Below are 21,239 nucleotides of genomic sequence, written 5' to 3'. Positions count from 1 at the left end.
GAAATAAGCCAGAATTGAAAGAACAAACATTATAACACCTCACTAATATGGACTAACTATAATGTGAGAACCCTGAGAACTGAATCTGAGGGCATAGGTTATCAAGGGAAGGTTTATGGTAAAAGTTCCTAGACTGTAAGCCCTTCAGCAGTTACATCTATTACTGAGTTGTAAGGGCTATTTCTAAATTCTGAGATGCTGAGCTCTTTATGTATGACCTGGTCGGTCCTTGGAACTTTGGGTATCTGTGTGACACCTGAGACTCAGAGCCAGAGTCTGGCAGTTATATAGGCCAGAATTTCCCCATACAGCAAATGTTAAAGAGTTTGAAAAAGAGATCAGACTTGGAGATATTAACAAAATGGACTTGGTTAAGACTAAAGTAAATCAGACTAAAATGTAAAGGATGACACTGACAGTGTTTTAAACTTTAACTTCTGTGTGAGATCAAAGGAAGAGATGTTTATTAGGTACACAATATATTTTTACAACACACTATATAATTTAACTTGTATGGTAAGTTTATTCAAATACAATAATTTCATGGAACTTTGATTAGGGAGTGAAATCTGGTTGGTTTGTACAGGTTAGTGTGAGAATAAAGATGTATTTGCAAAGCCCCCTTTAGGGACTGGGGGAACATGTGGAAATACTGGACTTCCCCACCTGGGGAATTACTGATATTCTCACAAGCCTTGGGGACTACTGATTTAGAAGGCCGAGCCCTCGATCTTGGGGCTTGTCCTTATGAAGTTGTTACTGCAAAGGAGAGGCTAAGCCTGCTTAAAATTGTGCCTAAGAGTGACTCCCAAAGAATGTCTCTCGTTGCTCTGATGTGGCCTCTCTCTCTAAGCCAACTCTGCAGGTAAATGCACTGCCCTCCCTCCTACGTGGGACATGACTCCCAGGGGTACAGATCTCCCTGGCAACGTGGGGCATGACTCGTGGGGATTAGCTTGGCCCTGGCATCGCAGGATTCAGAAAGCCTTCCTGGATTGAAAGAGGGAAGAGAAATGAAACAAAGTAAAATTTCAGTGGCTGAGAGATTTCAAATGGAGTCTAGAGGTCATTATGGAGATTATTCTTATGCATTATACAGATATCCCTTTTTAGTTTTTAGTGTACTGGGATAGCTGGAAGGAAATACCTGACACTGTTGAACTGTACTCCAGTAGCCTTGATTCTTGAAGTCGATTGTATAACTTTACAGCTTACATTGTGTGACTGTGTGTCTGTGAAAACCTTGTGGCTCTCACTTCCTTTTATCCAGTGTATGGACAAATGAGTAGAAAAATGAGAACAAAAAAATAAATAATAGGGAGGGTGGGGGTATGGGATGCTTTGTATATTCTTTTTTACTTTAATTTTTATTCTTATTCTTTTTGTGTGTGTGGTAATGAAAGTGTTCAAAAATTTCTTGTGGTGATAAAGACACTTATATAATGGTATTGTGAACAACTGATTGTACACTGTGGATGACTGTGTGGTTTGTGAATATATCTCAAAAAAATTGAATAACCAAAAAAAAGAAATAACCCAACTAAAAATGGACAAAATATTTGAACAGATGCTTCACCAAAATGGATATATGGATAGTAACTAAGCACATGTAAAAATTTTCAACATCATTAACCATTAGGGAAATATAAATTAAAACCACATGATATCACATGATATCATTACATACCTGACAATACCAAGTATTGGTAAGGATGTGAAGAAGTTGGGACTCTTATATTGCTGGTGGGAATATTAAAATAGCATCTGTGAAAAACTGTTTGGCAGTTTCTTATAAAATTAAAAATAAAATTACCACAAACTAGCAATCTCACTCCTAGGTATTTACCCTAGAGAAATGAAAGCCCAGGTTCATACAAAAACCTGTACCTAAGTGTTTACAGCAGCCCTAGTCATAAATGCCAAAAGCAGGAAAAAATTCAAATGTCCTTCAGTAACTGAATGGATAAACAAACTGGTACATCTATACCATGGAATCCTCCTTCAGCAATAAAAAGGAATGAACTACTGATATTCTCAATGACTTGGATGAATGACAAAGGTATTGTGCTGAGTGAGATAAATCAGTCTCAAAAGGTTACATACTGGCAAGATGGCAGACTGGTGAGCTGTATGTTTTAGTTACTCCTCCAGGAAAGTAGGTAGAAAGCCAGGAACTGCGTGGACTGGACACCACAGAGTAATCTGTCTTTGGGCATACTTCATACAACACTCATGAAAATGTCGAACTGCTGAGATCAGCGAAATCTGTAAGTTTTTGCGGCCAGGGGACCCGCGCCCCTCCCTGCCAGGCTCAGTCCCATGGGAGGAGGGGATGTCAGCTCCGGGAAGGAGAAGGGAGAACTGCAGTGGCTGCTCTTATCGGAAACTCATTCTACTGATCCAGACTCCAACCATAGATAGACAGAGACCAGACACCAGAGAATCTGTGAGCAGCCAGCCCAGCAGAGAGGAGACAGGCATAGAAAAAAAAAAAAAAACAACACGAAAAACTCTAAAATAAAAGCAGAGGATTTTTAGAGTTCTGGTGAACACAGAAAGGGGAAGGGCGGAGCTCAGGCCCTAAGGCGCATATGCAAATCCCGAAGAAAAGCTGATCTCTCTGCCCTGTGGACCTTTCCTTAATGGCCCTGGTTGCTTTGTCTCTTAGCATTTCAATAACGCATTAGATCTCTGAGGAGGACCCTTTTTTTTTTTTTTAATCCTTTTTTCTTTTTCTAAAACAATTACTCTAAGAAGCCCAATACAGAAAGCTTCAAAGACTTTCAATTTGGGCACGTCAAGTCAAGAGCAGAACTAAGAGAGCTCTGAGACAAAAGGCAATAATTCAGTGGCTGAGAAAATTCACTAAACACCACAACTTCCCAAGAAAAAGGGGGTGTCCGCTCACAGCCACCATCCTGGTGGACAGGAAACACTCCTGCCCATCGCCAGCCCCACAGCCCAGAGCTGCCCCAGACAACCCAGTGTGACGGAAGTGCTTCAAATAACAGGCACACACCACAAAACTGGGCGTGGACATTAGCCTTCCCTGCAACCTCAGCTGATTGTCCCAGAGTTGGGAAGGTGGAGCAGTGTGAATTAACAAAGCCCCATTCAGCCATCATTTCAGCAGACTGGAAGCCTCCCTACACAGCCCAGCAGCCGAGAAGTGCCCTGGGGGAACGGCACTCACCTGTGACATAGCACAGTTATCCCTCAACAGAGGACCCGGGGTGCACGGCCTGGAAGAGGGGCCCACTTGCAAGTCTCAGGAGCCATACGCCAATACCAAGGACTTGTGGGTCAGTGGCAGAGACAAACTGTGGCAGGACTGAACTGAAGGATTAGACTATTGCACCAGCTTTAAAACTCTAGGATCACCAGGGAGATTTGATTGTTAGGGCCACCCCCTCTCCCCGACTGCCCAGAAACACGCCCCACATACAGGGCAGGCAACACCAACTACACACGCAAGCTTGGTACACCAATTGGGCCCCACAAGACTCACTCCCCCACTCACCAAAAAGGCTAAGCAGGGGAGAACTGGCTTGTGGAGAACAGGTGGCTCGTGGACGCCACCTGCTGGTTAGTTAGAGAAAGTGTACTCCACGAAGCTGTAGATCTGATAAATTAGAGATAAGGACTTCAATAGGTCTACAAACCCTAAAAGAACCCTATCAAGTTCAGCAAATGCCACGAGGCCAAAAACAACAGAAAATTATAAAGCATATGAAAAAACCAGACGATATGGATAACCCAAGCCCAAGCACCCAAATCAAAAGACCAGAAGAGACACAGCACCTAGAGCAGCTACTCAAAGAACTAAAGATGAACAATGAGACCATAGTATGGGATATGAAGGAAATCAAGAAGACTCTAGAAGAGCATAAAGAAGACATTGCAAGACTAAATAAAAAAATGGATGATCTTATGGAAATTAAAGAAACTGTTGACCAAATTAAAAAGATTCTGGACACTCATAGTACAAGACTAGAGGAAGCTGAACAACGAATCAGTGACCTGGAAGATGACAGAATGGAAAATGAAAGCATAAAAGAAAGAATGGGGAAAAAAATTGAAAAAATCGAAATGGACCTCAGGGATATGATAGATAACATGAAACGTCCAAATATAAGACTCATTGGTGTCCCAGAAGGGGAAGAAAAGGGTAAAGGTCTAGGAAGAGTATTCAAAGAAATTGTTGGGGAAAACTTCCCAAATCTTCTAAACAACATAAATACACAAATCATAAATGCTCAGCAAACTCCAAATAGAATAAATCCAAATAAACTCACTCCGAGACATATTCTGATCACACTGTCAAACACAGAAGAGAAGGAGCAAGTTCTGAAAGCAGCAAGAGAAAAGCAATTCACCACATACAAAGGAAACAGCATAAGGCTAAGTAGTGACTACTCAGCAGCCACCATGGAGGCGAGAAGGCAGTGGCACGATATATTTAAAATTCTGAGTGAGAAAAATTTCCAACCAAGAATACTTTATCCAACAAAGCTCTCCTTCAAATTTGAGGGGGCGCTTAAATTTTTCACAGACAAACAGATGCTGAGAGAATTTGCTGACAAGAGACCTGCCCTACTGGAGATACTAAAGGGAGCCCTACAGACAGAGAAACAAAGACAGGACAGAGAGACTTGGAGAAAGGTTCAGTACTAAAGAGATTCGGTATGGGTACAATAAAGGATACTAATAGAGAGAGGGGAAAAGTATGGCAAACATAAACCAAAGGATAAGATGGCTGATTCAAGAAATGCCTTCACGGTTATAACGTTGAATGTAAATGGATTAAACTCCCCAATTAAAAGATATAGATTCGCAGAATGGATCAAAAAAAATGAACCATCAATATGTTGCATACAAGAGACTCATCTTAGACATAGGGACACAAAGAAACTGAAAGTGAAAGGATGGAAAAAAATATTTCATGCAAGCTACAGCCAAAAGAAAGCAGGTGTAACAATATTAATCTCAGATAAAATAGACTTCAAATGCAGGGATGTTTTGAGAGACAAAGAAGGCCACTACATACTAATAAAAGGGGCAATTCAGCAAGAAGAAATAACAATCGTAAATGTCTATGCACCCAATCAAGGTGCCACAAAATACATGAGAGAAACACTGGCAAAACTAAAGGAAGCAATTGATCTTTCCACAATAATTGTGGGAGACTTCAACACATCACTCTCTCCTATAGATAGATCAACCAGACAGAAGACCAATAAGGAAATTGAAAACCTAAACAATCTGATAAATGAATTAGATTTAACAGACATATACAGGACATTACATCCCAAATCACCAGGATACACATACTTTTCTAGTGCTCACGGAACTTTCTCCAGAATAGATCATATGCTGGGACATAAAACAAGCCTCAAGAAATTTAAAAAGATTGAAATTATTCAAAGCACATTCTCTGACCACAATGGAATACAATTAGAAGTCAATAACCATCAGAGACTTTGAAAATTCACAAATACCTGGAGGTTAAACAACACACTCCTAAACAATCAGTGGGTTAAAGAAGAAATAGCAAGAGAAATTGCTAAATATATAGAGACGAACGAAAATGAGAACACAACATACCAAAACCCATGGGATGCAGCAAAAGCAGTGCTAAGGGGGAAATTTATAGCACTAAACGCATATATTAAAAAGGAAGAAAGAGCCAAAATCAAAGAACTAATGGATCAACTGAAGAAGCTAGAAAATGAACAGCAAACCAATCCTAAACCAAGTAGAAGAAAAGAAATAACAAGGATTAAAGCAGAAATAAATGACATAGAGAACAAAAAAACAATAGAGAGGATAAATATCACCAAAAGTTGGTTCTTTGAGAAGATCAACAAGATTGACAAGCCCCTAGCTAGACTGACAAAATCAAAAAGACAGAAGACCCATATAAACAAAATAATGAATGAAACAGGTGACATAACTGCAGATCCTGAAGAAATTAAAAAAATTATAAGAGGATATTATGAACAACTGTATGGCAATAAACTGGACAATGTAGAAGAAATGGACAATTTCCTGGAAACATATGAACAACCTAGACTGACCAGAGAAGAAATAGAAGAACTCAACCAACCCATCACAAGCAAAGAGATCCAATCAGTCATCAAAAAACTTCCCACAAATAAATGCCCAGGGCCAGATGGCTTCACAGGGGAATTCTACCAAACTTTCCAGAAAGAACTGACACAAATCTTACTCAAACTCTTTCAAAACATTGAAGAAAATGGAACACTACCTAACTCATTTTATGAAGCTAACATCAATCTAATACTAAAACCAGGCAAACATGCTACAAAAAAGGAAAACTACCGGCCAATCTCCCTAATGAATATAGATGCAAAAATCTTCAACAAAATACTTGCAATTCGAATCCAAAGACACATTAAAAAAATTATACACCATGACCAAGTGGGGTTCATTCCAGGCATGCAAGGATGGTTCAACATAAGAAAAACAATCAATGTATTACAACACATTAAAAACTCAAAAGGGAAAAATCAATTGATCATCTCAATAGATGCTGAAAAAGCATCTGACAAAATCCAACATTCGTTTTTGATAAAAACACTTCAAAAGGTAGGAATTGAAGGAAACTTCCTCAACATGATAAAGAGCATATATGAAAAACCCACAGCCAGCATAGTACTCAATGGTGAGAGACTGAAAGCCTTCCCTCTAAGATCAGGAACAAGACAAGGATGCCCGCTGTCACCACTGTTATTCAACATTGTGCTGGAAGTGCTAGCCAGGGCAATCCGGCAAGACAAAGAAATAAAAGGCATCCAAATTGGAAAAGAAGAAGTAAAACTGTCATTGTTTGCAGACTATATGATCTTATATCTAGAAAACCCTGAGAAATCGACGATACAGCTACTAGAGCTAATAAACAAATTTAGCAAAGTAGCGGGATACAAGATTAATGCACATAAGTCAGTAATGTTTCTATATGCTAGAAATGAACAAACTGAAGAGACACTCAAGAAAAAGATACCATTTTCAATAGCAACTAAAAAAAATCAAGTACCTAGGAATCAACTTAACCAACGATGTAAAAGACCTATACAAAGAAAACTACATAACTCTACTAAAAGAAATAGAAGGGGACCTTAAAAGATGGAAGAATATTCCATGTTCATGGATAGGAAGGCTAAATGTCATTAAGATGTCAATTCTACCCAAACTCATCTACAGATTCAATGCAATCCCAATCAAAATTCCAACAACCTACTTTGCAGACTTGGAAAAGCTAGTTATCAAATTTATTTGGAAAGGGAAGATGCCTCGAATTGCTAAAGACACTCTAAAAAAGAAAAACGAAGTGGGAGGACTTACACTCCCTGACTTTGAAGCTTATTATAAAGCCACAGTTGCCAAAACAGCATGGTACTGGCACAAAGATAGACATATAGATCAATGGAATCGAATTGAGAATTCAGAGATAGACCCTCAGATCTATGGCCGACTGATCTTTGATAAGGCCCCCAAAGTCACTGAACTGAGCCATAATGGTCTTTTCAACAAATGGGGCTGGGAGAGTTGGATATCCATATCCAAAAGAATGAAAGAGGACCCCTACCTCACCCCCTACACAAAAATTAACTCAAAATGGACCAAAGATCTCAATATAAAAGAAAGTACCATAAAACTCCTAGAAGATAATGTAGGAAAACATCTTCAAGACCTTGTATTAGGCGGCCACTTCCTAGACTTTACACCAAAAGCACAAGCAACAAAAGAGAAAACAGATAAATGGGAACTCCTCAAGCTTAGAAGTTTCTGCACCTCAAAGGAATTTCTCAAAAAGGTAAAGAGGCAGCCAACTCAATGGGAAAAAATTTTTGGAAACCATGTATCTGACAAAAGACTGATATCTTGCATATACAAAGAAATCCTACAACTCAATGACAATAGTACAGACAGCCCAATTATAAAATGGGCAAAAGATATGAAAAGACAGTTCTCTGAAGAGGAAATACAAATGGCCAAGAAACACATGAAAAAATGTTCAGCTTCACTAGCTATTAGAGAGATGCAAATTAAAACCACAATGAGATACCATCTAACACCGGTTAGAATGGCTGCCATTAAACAAACAGGAAACTACAAATGCTGGAGGGGATGTGGAGAAATTGGAACTCTTATTCACTGTTGGTGGGAGTGTATAATGGTTCAGCCACTCTGGAAGTCAGTCTGGCAGTTCCTTAGAAAACTAGATATAGAGCTACCATTCGATCCGGCGATTGCACTTCTCGGTATATACCCGGAAGATCGGAAAGCAGTGACACGAACAGATATCTGCACGCCAATGTTCATAGCAGCATTATTCACAATTGCCAAGAGATGGAAACAACCCAAATGTCCTTCAACAGATGAGTGGATAAATAAAATGTGGTATATACACACGATGGAATACTACGCGTCAGTAAGAAGGAACGATCTCGTGAAACATATGTCAACATGGATGAACCTTGAAGACATAATGCTGAGTGAAATAAGCCAGGCAAAAAAAGAGAAATATTATATGCTACCACTAATGTGAACTTTGAAAAATGTAAAACAAATGGTTTATAATGTAGAATGTAGGGGAACTAGCAGTAGAGAGTAATTAAGGAAGGGGGAACAATAATCCAAGAAGAACAGATAAGCTTTTTAACGTTCTGGGGATGCCCAGAAATGACTATGGTCTGTTAATTTCTGATGGATATAGTAGGAACAAGTTCACAGAAAGGTTGCTATATTATGTAACTTTCTTGGGGTAAAGTAGGAACATGTTGGAAGTTAAGCAGTTATCTTAGGTTAGTTGTCTTTTTCTTACTCCCTTGTTATGGTCTCTTTGAAATGTTCTTTTATTGTATGTTTGTTTTCCTTTTAACTTTTTTTTTCATACAGTTGATTTAAAAAAGAAGGGAAAGTTAAAAAAAAAAAAGAAAGAAAGAAAAACAAGGAAAAAAAAATGATGTAGTGCCCCCTTGAGGAGCCTGTGGAAAATGCAGGGGTATTCGCCTACCCCACCTCCATGGTTGCTAACATGACCAGAGACATAGGGGACTGGTGGTTTGATGGGTTGAGCCCTCTAACATAAGTTTTACCCTTGGGAAGACGGTTGCTGCAAAGGAGAGGCTAGGCCTCCCTATATTTGTGCCTGAGAGTCTCCTCCTGAATGCCTCTTTGTTGCTCAGATGTGGCCCTCTCTCTCTGGCTAAGCCAACTTGAAAGGTGAAATCACTGCCCTCCCCCCTACGTGGGATCAGACACCCAGGGGAGTGAATCTCCCTGGCAACGTGGAATATGACTCCCGGGGAGGAATGTAGACCCGGCATCTTGGGACAGAGAACATTTTCTTGACCAAAAGGGGGATGTGAAAGGAAATGAAATAAGCTTCAGTGGCAGAGAGATTCCAAAACGTGCCGAGAGGTCACTCTGGTGGGCACTCTTACGCACACTTTAGACAACCCTTTTTAGGTTCTAAAGAATTGGGGTAGCTGGTGGTGGATACCTGAAACTATCAAACTACAACCCAGAACCCATGAATCTCGAAGACAGATGTATAAAAATGTAGCTTATGAGGGGTGACAATGGGATTGGGAAAGCCATAAGGACCACACTCCAGTTTGTCTGGTTTATGGATGGATGAGTAGAAAAATAGGGGAAGGAAACAAACAGACAAAGGTACCCAGTGTTCTTTTTTACTTCAATTGCTCTTTTTCACTCTAATTTTTATTCTTGTTATTTTTGTGTGTGTGCTAATGAAGGTGTCAGGGATTGATTTAGGTGATGAATGTACAACTATGTAATGGTACTGTAAACAATCGAAAGTACGATTTGTTTTGTATGACTGTGTGGTATGTGAATATATCTCAATAAGATGATAAAAAAAAAGGTTACATACTATATGATTCCATTTATAGAGATTCTCAAAAAGACAAAACTGAAGTGATAAAGGACAAACAGGACAAACCAGTGGTTGCCAGAAGTTAAGGGGGGGGGGAGAAGGTATGCCTATACACGGGCAACCTGAGGGAGATTTTTGGGGTGACAGCACTTTTCATGTGGTGGTAATTACATAAATATATACACACGTGTTAAAACTCATAGAACTGAGTATCAAAAAGAGTTCATTTTACTGCATGTAAATTAAAAACAAATTTTAGAAAACACAGTCAATGTCTCAGGTATCAGAAGACCTGGCTCCCTAGGGGGAGGAAATATCTAAAAATAAGGCTAGATGGTAATTGCACATATAAATAATCAACTATATTCTTGAATTTTCATGGTCTAGTATATCATTAAGAAATTGAATTCATTTAATTTTCATTATATGGGTCATTAAATGAATAATGGAATTAGGAAAGATGTAATATCAGCATAAAAGACAGCCTAAGGTATGCATTGGTTTGTATCTACATGACGCCAAATTAATGGTCAATATGTCAGTTTGCTTAGGGTCTTAAATTCCAGATTTAAAAACAACTTTTCCTTTTATGATCATGAAAGCATTATCTATGTCATCTGAAAAACCCTTTGCTTTCACACTTTTTTAATAGCCTGAAATTCTTCAATAATTTATATCTTTAAGGGTTCTGTAACTACTGCTGCCAAAAAGGGCCCAATATTTCTAAACAAAGTGTAATAAATTTATTTGTTTAAGTACCTCTCTAGTTCTAAAATAACTAGAAGGAGAGGAAGAAAATAACGACCAAGAACACTAAAGGGAGATTCAATTAGAAAGGTAAAACACGGAGAAAAGAAAACTGAACAAAGTACTTAGACAATTTCTGAAGACCACTGGGGTAGTGGTAGGGCCTTCTAAGACCTGAACACTATTCTTAAGAGAAAGAAAAAACAAACAAACAAACAAAAAACAACAGAAAACAAAACACCTTAGTTCAGCAAAAGGAAATTATTTTATACTTTGTGTGAGTTATTAATTCATGAAAATTAGACCTGAGTAATACAGCAAATACCAAAAAAAAAAAAAAAAAGACTTCCATTACATAGACAAAATTCTCCTGGTTTTATTTAAAGTTTATTTTGGAGGTTAAGGGTCAGCCTCAACAGAACAGCCTATTTAATTCAATTCTTGTGACAGATTTGAATATGGATTCCGAGAAGGTGAAGCAATAGGTATGATTAATCTATGTGAATAAACACACACAGAGATTACATATGCAGGACTATTATATAACATACAATTTGTAAGAAATCTGTTGATTGTTTTTACTCAACATATTAGTTTAATCAGGAAAGCATAAACATGACAAAGCTGAAACATATAAACAGATAAGACTGTAAGTCATTGTCAAATAACAGAAACCTAAAACCTGGAGTAGGCAAATTAAAAGAATACAGGTTATGATAACCAAAAAGCAAACTTGTTTCACCACATTTCACAGCTGAAATACACAAAACAATTGACTTACGCTCTCCACTCCACTACTCTAGTTAGGGATATTGGCCCTCTAGGAAAGAAAAACAATTTAAAGGGGAAAAATCCGATGTTTAATGAACCACCTCAATACTACCAGTATTGAATTGAATTCAGTATTAAATTGAACCCAATTTAATAAAATTTTTTGTTTATATGGCCTTATACTACACCCTAAAATTTATTTGACCGAAGGTTAGGAGGTAGTTGGATTAAACTGGTAATATGAGGTAAAACAATATTCTAGGGTATAAATCATGCTTCTCAACTTAATAAAAGGCTTCAGGTTTAACGTTCTGGGGATGCCCAGGAGTGACTATGGTCTGTTAATCTCTGATGGATATAGTAGGAACAAGTTCACAGAAATGTTGCTATATTAGGTAACTTTCTTGGGGTAAAGCAGGAACAGGTTGGAAGTTAAGCAGTTATCTTAGGTTAGTTGTCTTTTTCTAACTCCCTTGTTATGGTCTCTTTGAAATGTTCTTTTATTGTATGTTTTTTTTTTAAATTTTTTTTTTCATACAGTTGATTTAAAAAAGAATAACAAGGAAAAAAATATGTAGTGCCCCCTTGAGGAGCCTGTGGAGAATGCAGGGGTATTGGCCTACCCCAGCTCGATGGTTGCTAACATGACCACAGACACAGGGGACTGGTTTTTGATGGATTGAGCTCTCTACCATAGGTTTTACCCTTGGGAAGACGGTTGCTGCAAAGGAGAGGCTAGGCCTCCCTATAATTGTGCCTAAGAGCCTCCTCCTGAATGCCTCTTTGTTGCTCAGATGTGGCCCTCTCTCTCTAGCTAAGCCAACTTGAAAGGTGAAATCACTGCCCTCCCCCCCCTACGCGGGATCAGACACCCAGGGGAGTGAATATCCCTGGCAACGTGGAATATGACTCCCGGAAAGGAATGTAGACCTGGCATCGTGGGACAGAGAACATCTTCTTGACCAAAAGGGGGATGTGAAAGGAAATGAAATAAGCTTCAGTGGCAGAGAGATTCCAAAAGGAGCCGAGAGGTCACTCTGGTGGGCACTCTTACGCACACTTTAGACAACCCTTTTTAAGTTCTAAAGAATTGGGGTAGCTGGTGGTGGATACCTGAAACTATCAAACTACAACCCAGTACCTCTGAATCTCAAAGACAATTGTATAAAAATGTAGCTTATGAGGGGTGACAATGGGATTGGGAAAGCCATAAGGACCATACTCCACTTTGTCTAGTTTATGGATGGATGAGTAGAAAAATAGGAGAAGGAAACAAACAGACAAAGGTACCTAGTGTTGTTTTTTACTTCAATTGCTCTTTTCACTTTAATTATTATTCTTGTTATTTTTGTGTGTGTGCTAATGAAGGTGTCAGGGATTGATTTAGGTGATGAATGTACAACTATGTAATGGTACTGTGAACAATCGAATGTACGATTTGTTTTGTATGACTGTGTGGTATGTGAATGTATCTCAATAAAATGAAGATTAAAAAAAGGCTTCAGGAAGTGTTTGTTTTTCAGAAAATTTTGAATAAATCAAAGTTAAGAAAAAGTTCATGAGTTTTTTGAAGCTGCAAATGTTAAAACAGTAATTACTGGAAAATGTTAATTCCTCCATGAAGCTTTTCCTAAACTGCCTAATCCTTGACATTCCCATAGAACTTGATTTGTGTCTCTCTTTGGGTGCTCATAACATGTCTTATATATTTATCAGTATTTATATTTTTCTCTCTCAATACATTGCAACTCCAGAAGGGTAAGGTCCCGTATTTTATTCATTTTTATATTCTCCAGCTGCTTAGCATAGTACCATGTACCTAGTAGGCACTCAATAAATGTTTGCTCAATACATATAATATTATCCATTACTTATATAACAGATGCATTCCTGGAGAAAATGTATATTGATTATATTTTTATAATTTACTCTCTCTGGAAATAATTTTATAATTTATAAAAATCTAATTTATAATACCAGATTATTTTAGTAAATATATTTTTTTCTATTTTCCTTAAATCCTGGCACAACCATATGTAAAATACTAGAAAGGCTGAATTTTTTTAAAATCCCCTTTAGAAGATCTCAAAATCCCCAGATTAACGTTGATATGATACTACTGTGTGGATGGTAAGAAATGACATGGTATAAGATATGTAAGGATTTAAGGAATGAATACAGACAATGTGTTCTCTCTCTCTCTCTCTCTCTCTCTCTCTCTCTCTCTGTCTCTTGACAGCAGAACCCCTAAAATATACCTCATTCAGAACTCCAACATATAATATAAAATTGCTGCAACTCTGCTAGAAGGAATACCAATGCACCTTCTTGGCCTCCTCTGGAACCCAGGACATCTGTAAATGATAGTTTATTTTTTAAAATCTTTATTGGAGACAATGATGGCCTTAAGACTCTCAGATCAAAAGAGCATTAAAAGGTGAATGAGCAAGCAAAGGATACACTGTGGCTTCATATGTTAGCATGAAATCCTCCTCCCTTTTTCTTTTTCTCACTTGAAATTTTTCTTTTATGCCTTTACTTTTCTCTCACCTATGCCTCAGGCCTAGTCACAAAACTGAGAAGGCTCCTGAACGTTGCATAAAAACTCCCAGGAGAAGTACATGGAGGAAGTAGGGAAGACCAGGGCATAAAGGGGCCTAGACTGGTCCAAAGTGTTTATATGCCAAAGCATGTAATCAGGGCTGAGGAAAAAGTAGAAAGCCAAGGGATTGAACATGGATAACAATCCATCTTTGCACACTAACTATAAAACCCAACCTGCAATACTGATCAAAAATAAATAATGATCAGTTTTTAAGGATATGGGGGAACAATCCTCTTAAACCGAGTACAGTGCAGAAGCTGGAAAACGTCGTTCAATGGCTAAATGCTAATACTATGCTCTGAATTCCTAAAACTATTTGATGGTGCCTTTCATGTGTACTAAAAAGAACTTTCCTATATGCTCCCCAAGTACTAGCAGACAATCACTATAAGTATTAGCAGGCACTCTGGCAATTTCTTCCTTTTCTTGATTCAAAAGGAATCAATCACACTTGTTGAGTACTGCTTCTTATATATTAATTTCTGTTTACTTGAAATTAGTTTACATGAATTTAGCACAGCACTTCCCATTCTGTGGGCACTCAGGATCTGTTGATGGAAGAACTGAACATTAGCCTTCTAAAAATATTTCAGTCCTTAAGGAAGTTAGTATAGATCTAGATTTCAGATATGATACTGACCTGTCACCAAGCAACAGAAATCTGTATTGTGAAGGATAGGAACTCACTCTAAAAATAAATCCTAATACAAATGTCATTATTTAATACTCCCTTTGGCTAGCTTAATTAATCTTATTCTAACTTGTTCTCTTCAATTCAAAACAAAGTCCAGAAAAGAATCTGCTTTTAATTTGCCAGCAAGGTATTTTAATTCAGCTAATAAAGGAATAAAGGCCAATTTGCTAATTCTACCTTGCAAAAGAGCCCAGAATTATCTTTATCCTTAAGTAATTTATATGTAAAAGATAATTCAGCTATCAGTATTGTGCTAATGACTAAGAGAGTTGAAAAACTTCAACAGTAGCTACCAAAATTAGATTTAAATATTATTCTCTCTGCTCAACTTAAACTAATAGGATAAAGTATGGATTCTTGGTCTGTTGCTCAACAACATGATTTTAGCACCCTCCCAAGGAATGTGCCAGGTTCACTGGGAAAGTCCTTAACAGACCCCGTAGATGGGAAAGGAGACAAAAACAAATGAACAGTCTGACTGAATTATTCTGGTTTTACTGTTATCTCTCCAATCATTCTGTGGCTGTTTCCTGTACTGTTTGCTTTACTTCCCTACAGGAACACATTGATCAAGCCTCCGTCCTTGGTCTTCTATTTCCATTCTTTCCCTTGGTGAGCTCACTAATTTACAGTGTTTCAACAATCACCTCTTACTCTCTCCAACTCTGGGCTCCTTCCTGAACTTGTCCTGTAATTTGTATTACCACCTTAATATCTCTATCTGGATGTGCCACTAGCACCTCAAACTTAACATGTCCAAAACCAAAATCTTCATTTCCCAAACAAGACCTCCTGACTTAACTACCTATCATTAATGGTATTATCATTCTTTCATCTTTCACATCATCTTTGAATCCTATTCCTCTTTTACTTCTAATATTCAACCAGTTACTAAACCTTGTTGACTCTACCTCCCCTACCTCACAATACCTCTTGCATCTTTTCCCTCTTTATTACCATTTCTAATACCACTGTAGTACAAACTGCTATTATTTCTCACCTAGAGTATTACATTAGGCTCACAACTGGCCAGTAAATATTTGCTGAATGAATGCATGAAATAAATAGTATCCCCTACCTTAGGTCTTTCATCACTCTACCTTATACACCAGGGCCAGATTAAGTTCCTAAAACACGAGTCTAACCTTATTATTCTACTCAAAATGAAGGTTCCTATTTCCCACATAATTAAATCAATTTTCTGTTTTACTGTTAAGGTAATTTCAAAACAAGAGCTCTTATCTAACCATTCCAACTCCTCTGAAACATCTTCCCCTCACTGGAGCCAAACTGGACTACTCATTTCTCCACACACATTATATATCCTATCCCATCTAGACCACTGTTCATGTTATTCCTATACTTGTAATAGTCCCAGTCACCAATCAAGGTTTAACTCAGATGTCACCTTTTTGGCGAAACTTTTTCTGACTCCCCATGTTGATGGGTCCTCTCTCCTCTGAATCCTCAAGACATGTGACTTGTAATTCTTTTAAATCATTTATGACCTTGTATATGGCAATACAATAAAAGTTGTGTTATCCTGTATGCTCTGAGGGAAGAAACTTGCTTTATTCATATTTGAATACTATACAGTGCCAAGAACAGTACTTTGTATGATGAGTTCTAAATAAATATTTTTTTAGGATATGGAAAAGAATGAGTAAATAAAAGCGGACAAAATATATAGAGAAGAAATAAAGTGATAAGACCTGGGTTCTAAAACAAAATACCTACCCTTATACATACCAAATTATAGCCACGCCTCATTTACACTTTTGAGCAGACATTACTACATTTTTGATGAAGTAAACTATAATTTTTATTTATTTAAACAAATACCTTTTATTGCTTTTTACTATGAGCCAGGCCTTTTTCTAAGGGTTTTATATGTTAACTTATATAAAGAGGGTAACAACCCTCTTTTATAAATCATGAAACTGAGGCACAGAGACCAAGCCACGTGTCCAAGATTACAAGGTTAGTAAGTGGCAGAGCCCAGGCAGTCTAACTCTAGAGACCATGCTCTTTACCATGACAATATATTGTACCTGAAGATATAGACGTCCCTGACCTCTAAAATTTGAATGAATAGAAAACAAGTCTTCTTTGAAAACTCAGAGTCATTGTTCTAACTTTGCCTTATTAAAATGTGTTACAGTACAGTGATACACTGAAGAGGCTACTAAAACGTAGAGGGCCCCTTTACTGAATGGCACCCAAATGCCTGGCTTTTGTGGCTGCTATTTTTTCTGTTTGTTTGCTTTTGTTTTTCTGATTTTTTTCCCTTGATGTTAAACTTTTATTTACCACTTATGGTTACCAATGTGCCTAAAATGACTTCATCCTCTTTCACTTTACTGGGAACTGGGAACCAAGCGTATCAGAAATATGTATTAAATAAGAATCAACAAGGCTCTGAGGAGCTTCTTTTATAAAGTTCATTATGTTTTGTTACAACTAATGGTTCTGCTGGTTTCAGGAATGTATTCCATTAAGTTGAAGATGCTAGAATTCTGATCCACAGATAAATCGGGCATTACCATATAATTTCTGCTGACTGCATAAAACAATGTAAACTAATGAGGGCCCTAAAAGTTGGCAATGTTCCCCCATATGTGGCATATATCAGCCCAGGGATCATGACTAGAAAATGTCATAGTATTTTTTAGTTATAACAACAAACAATCCATTAATTTTTCCTAATCTTACCTTTGCACCACCCAAAAATCCCAGGGAAATGGCAACTCTAGTTCGAAGATCTGGCCTGTCTTTGGGCCACACATAAGAAAGCATTGCTTTGATGATTTTCTGAGTATCAACACCTTTTAACTATGGAAAGAGAGAGAACAAAGCAGTGAGCAGCATGTCATCTCAAACATAATCACACTTCAATAATGTAGAATTATATAAATATTTGAGAAGTACATGAAAACACATAACTTTTACTCTGAATCTAAGGCCAGTATCTTACAAACAAACAATTTAGGAAAAAAACTTATTTCAACTGTTCTTTTAGTATAATTTTTCATTAAAAATTTCTTAACATCTTACTGTGGTAACAAAAATAACATAAAAATTGCCATTTTAACCATTTTTTAAGGTACAATTCGGTAGCGTTAATTACATTCACAATGCTGTGCAACCGTCACCACTATCTACTACCAAAACTTTTTCATCACCACAAACAGAAACTGTTTACCCATTAAGTAGTAACTCCCCATTTCCCCCTCCCCCAGGGACATGTACCATATATTTATTTCTTATTTATTAAGCTATCAAAAATTAAAGAAACTTAAGAAGAAACATTTCCATATTTCAGAGAGAAATATGAAAATGTAAAGGTCAAAAGCTTTACATACTTTTGGGGTCTTTATCAATATTCTTATTTAAAATATTTTGGGAGTCCTAAGCCCAAACTCATGACAGAGCAGAGTACAATATGGTGTTTAGGAAAGCAGGGGTTTTGGTATTCACTCTTTAGAACAGGTATTGGAGTAATTAAACATTTCAACAAAAATGCAATTTACCAATCATGCTTAATCTGACCTAAACCCATTTCACATATTTCTTTTTCCCATGTTCCCTAGGCAACACTCACATTAAATCCTTCTATCTAAGTTTCAGCTTTTTATAGGAAGAATACTAAGAATTAAAACCATACTTTCTAAAGCCAAAATAGGAAGGTCAATACGTTTGTATTCCAAAAATTACATTATTATAGCTGGCAAAACAATTCCCAACCAAAAAATTGAAATACAACACAATTTCTGGAAAAGGTATTTAAAAAAAACAAAAAAGATAATGTTCACCGGCGGGAGAGTACCCTGAAACAATCCTCTGGAAAGCAATTTGACAATATCTACCACAAGTTTATTTTTATTTTTATTTTTATTGTATATATATATATTTTTTTCTACCGTAAGTTTTTAAAATAATTATGCCCTTCGATTCAAGCATTTCACCTCTGGGAATTTATCCTAAAAAATACTTAAGAATATGCTCAAGTGCAATCACGTTTACCTCCTAAAAATCTCCAATCTGTCTTCTTTCCATTTCTACCACCAATCCAATCCAAGATATCATTTCTCACTTACAGTACTGCAACAACCTCCTAACTTATCTCCCTGTATCCACTCTGGTCCCTCTCTAATTAGTTCACTGGGAAATCAGATATCACCTAAAACCTTTTTCAATGACATCCTATCACTCTAAGGATAAAGACTAAAATCCATTAACATGGCTTATAAGGCTCTGCCTGGCCTGCCCCCTGTGTATCTCTTCAGCCAAATTTTACACTGTTGCCCTCACTGTTCATACCACATTGGCTTTCTTTCAGTTCCCCAAACAATTCATAATCCCTCTTGCCACACAAACTGCAAAATACCATTCCCTCTTGTGGAATAATCTCTTTCTCCATATTGCTCATGCCCACCCCAAATGCTTTCAACTAGCTAACTGCCTGCTCAAGCAGCATTTCCTCAACGAGGCCTTCCTTAACACCAGTGAGGATTCTTTGCTATATTCCCTCACAGAATAGTGCTCCTTTCTATCAGGGTATCCATTTTGGTTATAAACTACCATACAGCAGTGTGATTATTTGATTAATACCTGCTCCCCCATTAGAACATAAATTCCATGTGAGTAGTAACTGTGTTTTTTACTCACTGTTGAAACCCAATACCCAAATACAGTGGCTGACATATAGTAGGTAATTAATAAATATTAAATAAAGGAATGAAAAATTTAGCTACAAGGATGTTTATCCTCATATTATTTTAATAGAAAAAAAATAGGGAACAGGTTAAATCTTCAACAGAAGAGAACTATTTAAATAAACTACAGTGAATGAATACAACAAAATAGTCATTCATGAATGCATCTAGTGACAGAAATATGTGAAAAAAGCAGAGTACAAAACCTTTTTTTGGGTAGAAAAGATGTGATATGTGTATGAGTTTACTTGTACATACAAGTAGATCGGGAAAGTAACATGCCATCCCCTCGCCAAAGGCATTAACATCAGTGGCTGTGACTGAGTAGAATCATGGATATTTTTCTGTTCTTTTTTCCTGCTTGTATTTTCTGTAATTCACATTGTTTTAGTTTCCTGGCTGCTAAACTAAATATCATACAATGGTTTGGCTTAAAAACAGGAATTTATTGGCTCAGGGTTTTAGCGGCTAGAAGGCTTGCTTCCTCCCTATATCGGTAGCTTCTAGCTGGCCAACAATCATTGAGGTTCCTTGGCTTTTCTGACACATAGCAAAGCACATAGCAGCGTTTTTCCCCTTTCCCTTCTGCGTTCCATTGACTTCTGGCTTCTGGTTGCTCCCTGTGGCTTCTCTCTCTGTGGCCTTCTCTATAAGGCCTCTGGTAATAGGATCAGGACCCGTTCTGCTTTAGTTGGGCCTAGCCTTAACTGAAAGGTCCTTTTCACAAGGAGTTCACACCCACAGGAATGGATTAAGATTAAGAACACTTTTTCCTGGGGTACATAACTCCAAGCCACCACACACACATGATAAGAAAAAAAATTCTAATTCATTTTGAGGGGAAAAAATGATACACGGTTTTAAGTAGAGTTACACAGCAAGGCATGGGAGGAAGCTGTTAACAAATAAGAAATCCAGTACAACATATTACATAACACAGGGTAGTTTTATATTATGGTTATCTCCCAGGGCTCAGCAAACTAGTTTTCTAGTCTTATTTAGTTAGGTTATTGAGTAAAAAGTAACAGAAATAAAACCATTCATATTGTACTGAAACAGAAGGACAACCTCCCTGAGCTGCTTCAGACATTTAAGATGGCAAAAACATGAAATGCTCAAAGTATAATTCTTAATACTTTATTTTATACACAGAGGCATACTCTCAAAACTGGTAAGGTATTTTTTAAAAGGGGGAATAAGGCTGTAATTTAAAAATTCACTTTTCCCATTGAACTATTACTAAATAAATATAATTTAATGCATTATAACAAAAACTGGGGCACTTCAACCACTTTCCCATTTCACAGGTTTTGTCTGCCTTATTTTTCTTACAGCAATTATGACAAAAAAAGCCCCATTTCTACATTTCTTTAGAAATACTCTCCTATCAAAACCTCTAAAACACATCCCAGAATTTTTTCAATAAGGACACAGAAAAGTTATGGCTAAGAGCAAGAAAATTATTCTAGTTGGCTTAATATTGCATAAAATGTCACCACTTCATTTAACAAAATCAGTCTAAAATTGTGTAATCATGCATTTAAGTCCATTAAGCTAGAAAGTATATGATTTCAGTTGCAGTTTAGATAAACTATAAACTTTGAAAAATAATGTCCTTTTTTACAATGAAGGTCAAATCAAAGAGGAATTTAAGAGGCCAAGGCACATTTTCAAAGAATTCTAAACCAATTTATTCCTGCTGCACAAGAGTAAAATAAAATTGGTGGCATTAGTTCAGATTCTGAAAGATAATTTACCACATTTCAAACCCACCAATGTTAG

The 21,239-nt window shown here is 37.2% G+C and overlaps 1 protein-coding gene across 1 annotated transcript in view; it reads right to left on the bottom strand.

Moving 5' to 3' along the window:
- The window catches only part of ABCB7 (ATP binding cassette subfamily B member 7), a gene marked incomplete at its 5' end in the record, with an annotated part of 140,168 nt that overhangs the window by 102,609 nt on the left and 16,320 nt on the right, over nt 1-21,239 (bottom strand). Inside the window, one exon of the mRNA XM_037822735.1 lies at nt 17,455-17,574. Within this exon, the coding sequence (XP_037678663.1) occupies nt 17,455-17,574 (120 nt within the window). The remainder of the gene's footprint in view (nt 1-17,454; nt 17,575-21,239) is intronic.

The sequence above is a fragment of the Choloepus didactylus genome, chromosome Y (assembly GCF_015220235.1).
Source record: "Choloepus didactylus isolate mChoDid1 chromosome Y, mChoDid1.pri, whole genome shotgun sequence".
Classification (NCBI taxonomy): Eukaryota; Metazoa; Chordata; class Mammalia; order Pilosa; family Megalonychidae; genus Choloepus; species Choloepus didactylus.
Note: the sequence above shows the minus strand (reverse complement) of the source record. Positions and strands in the feature narration are given on the sequence as shown.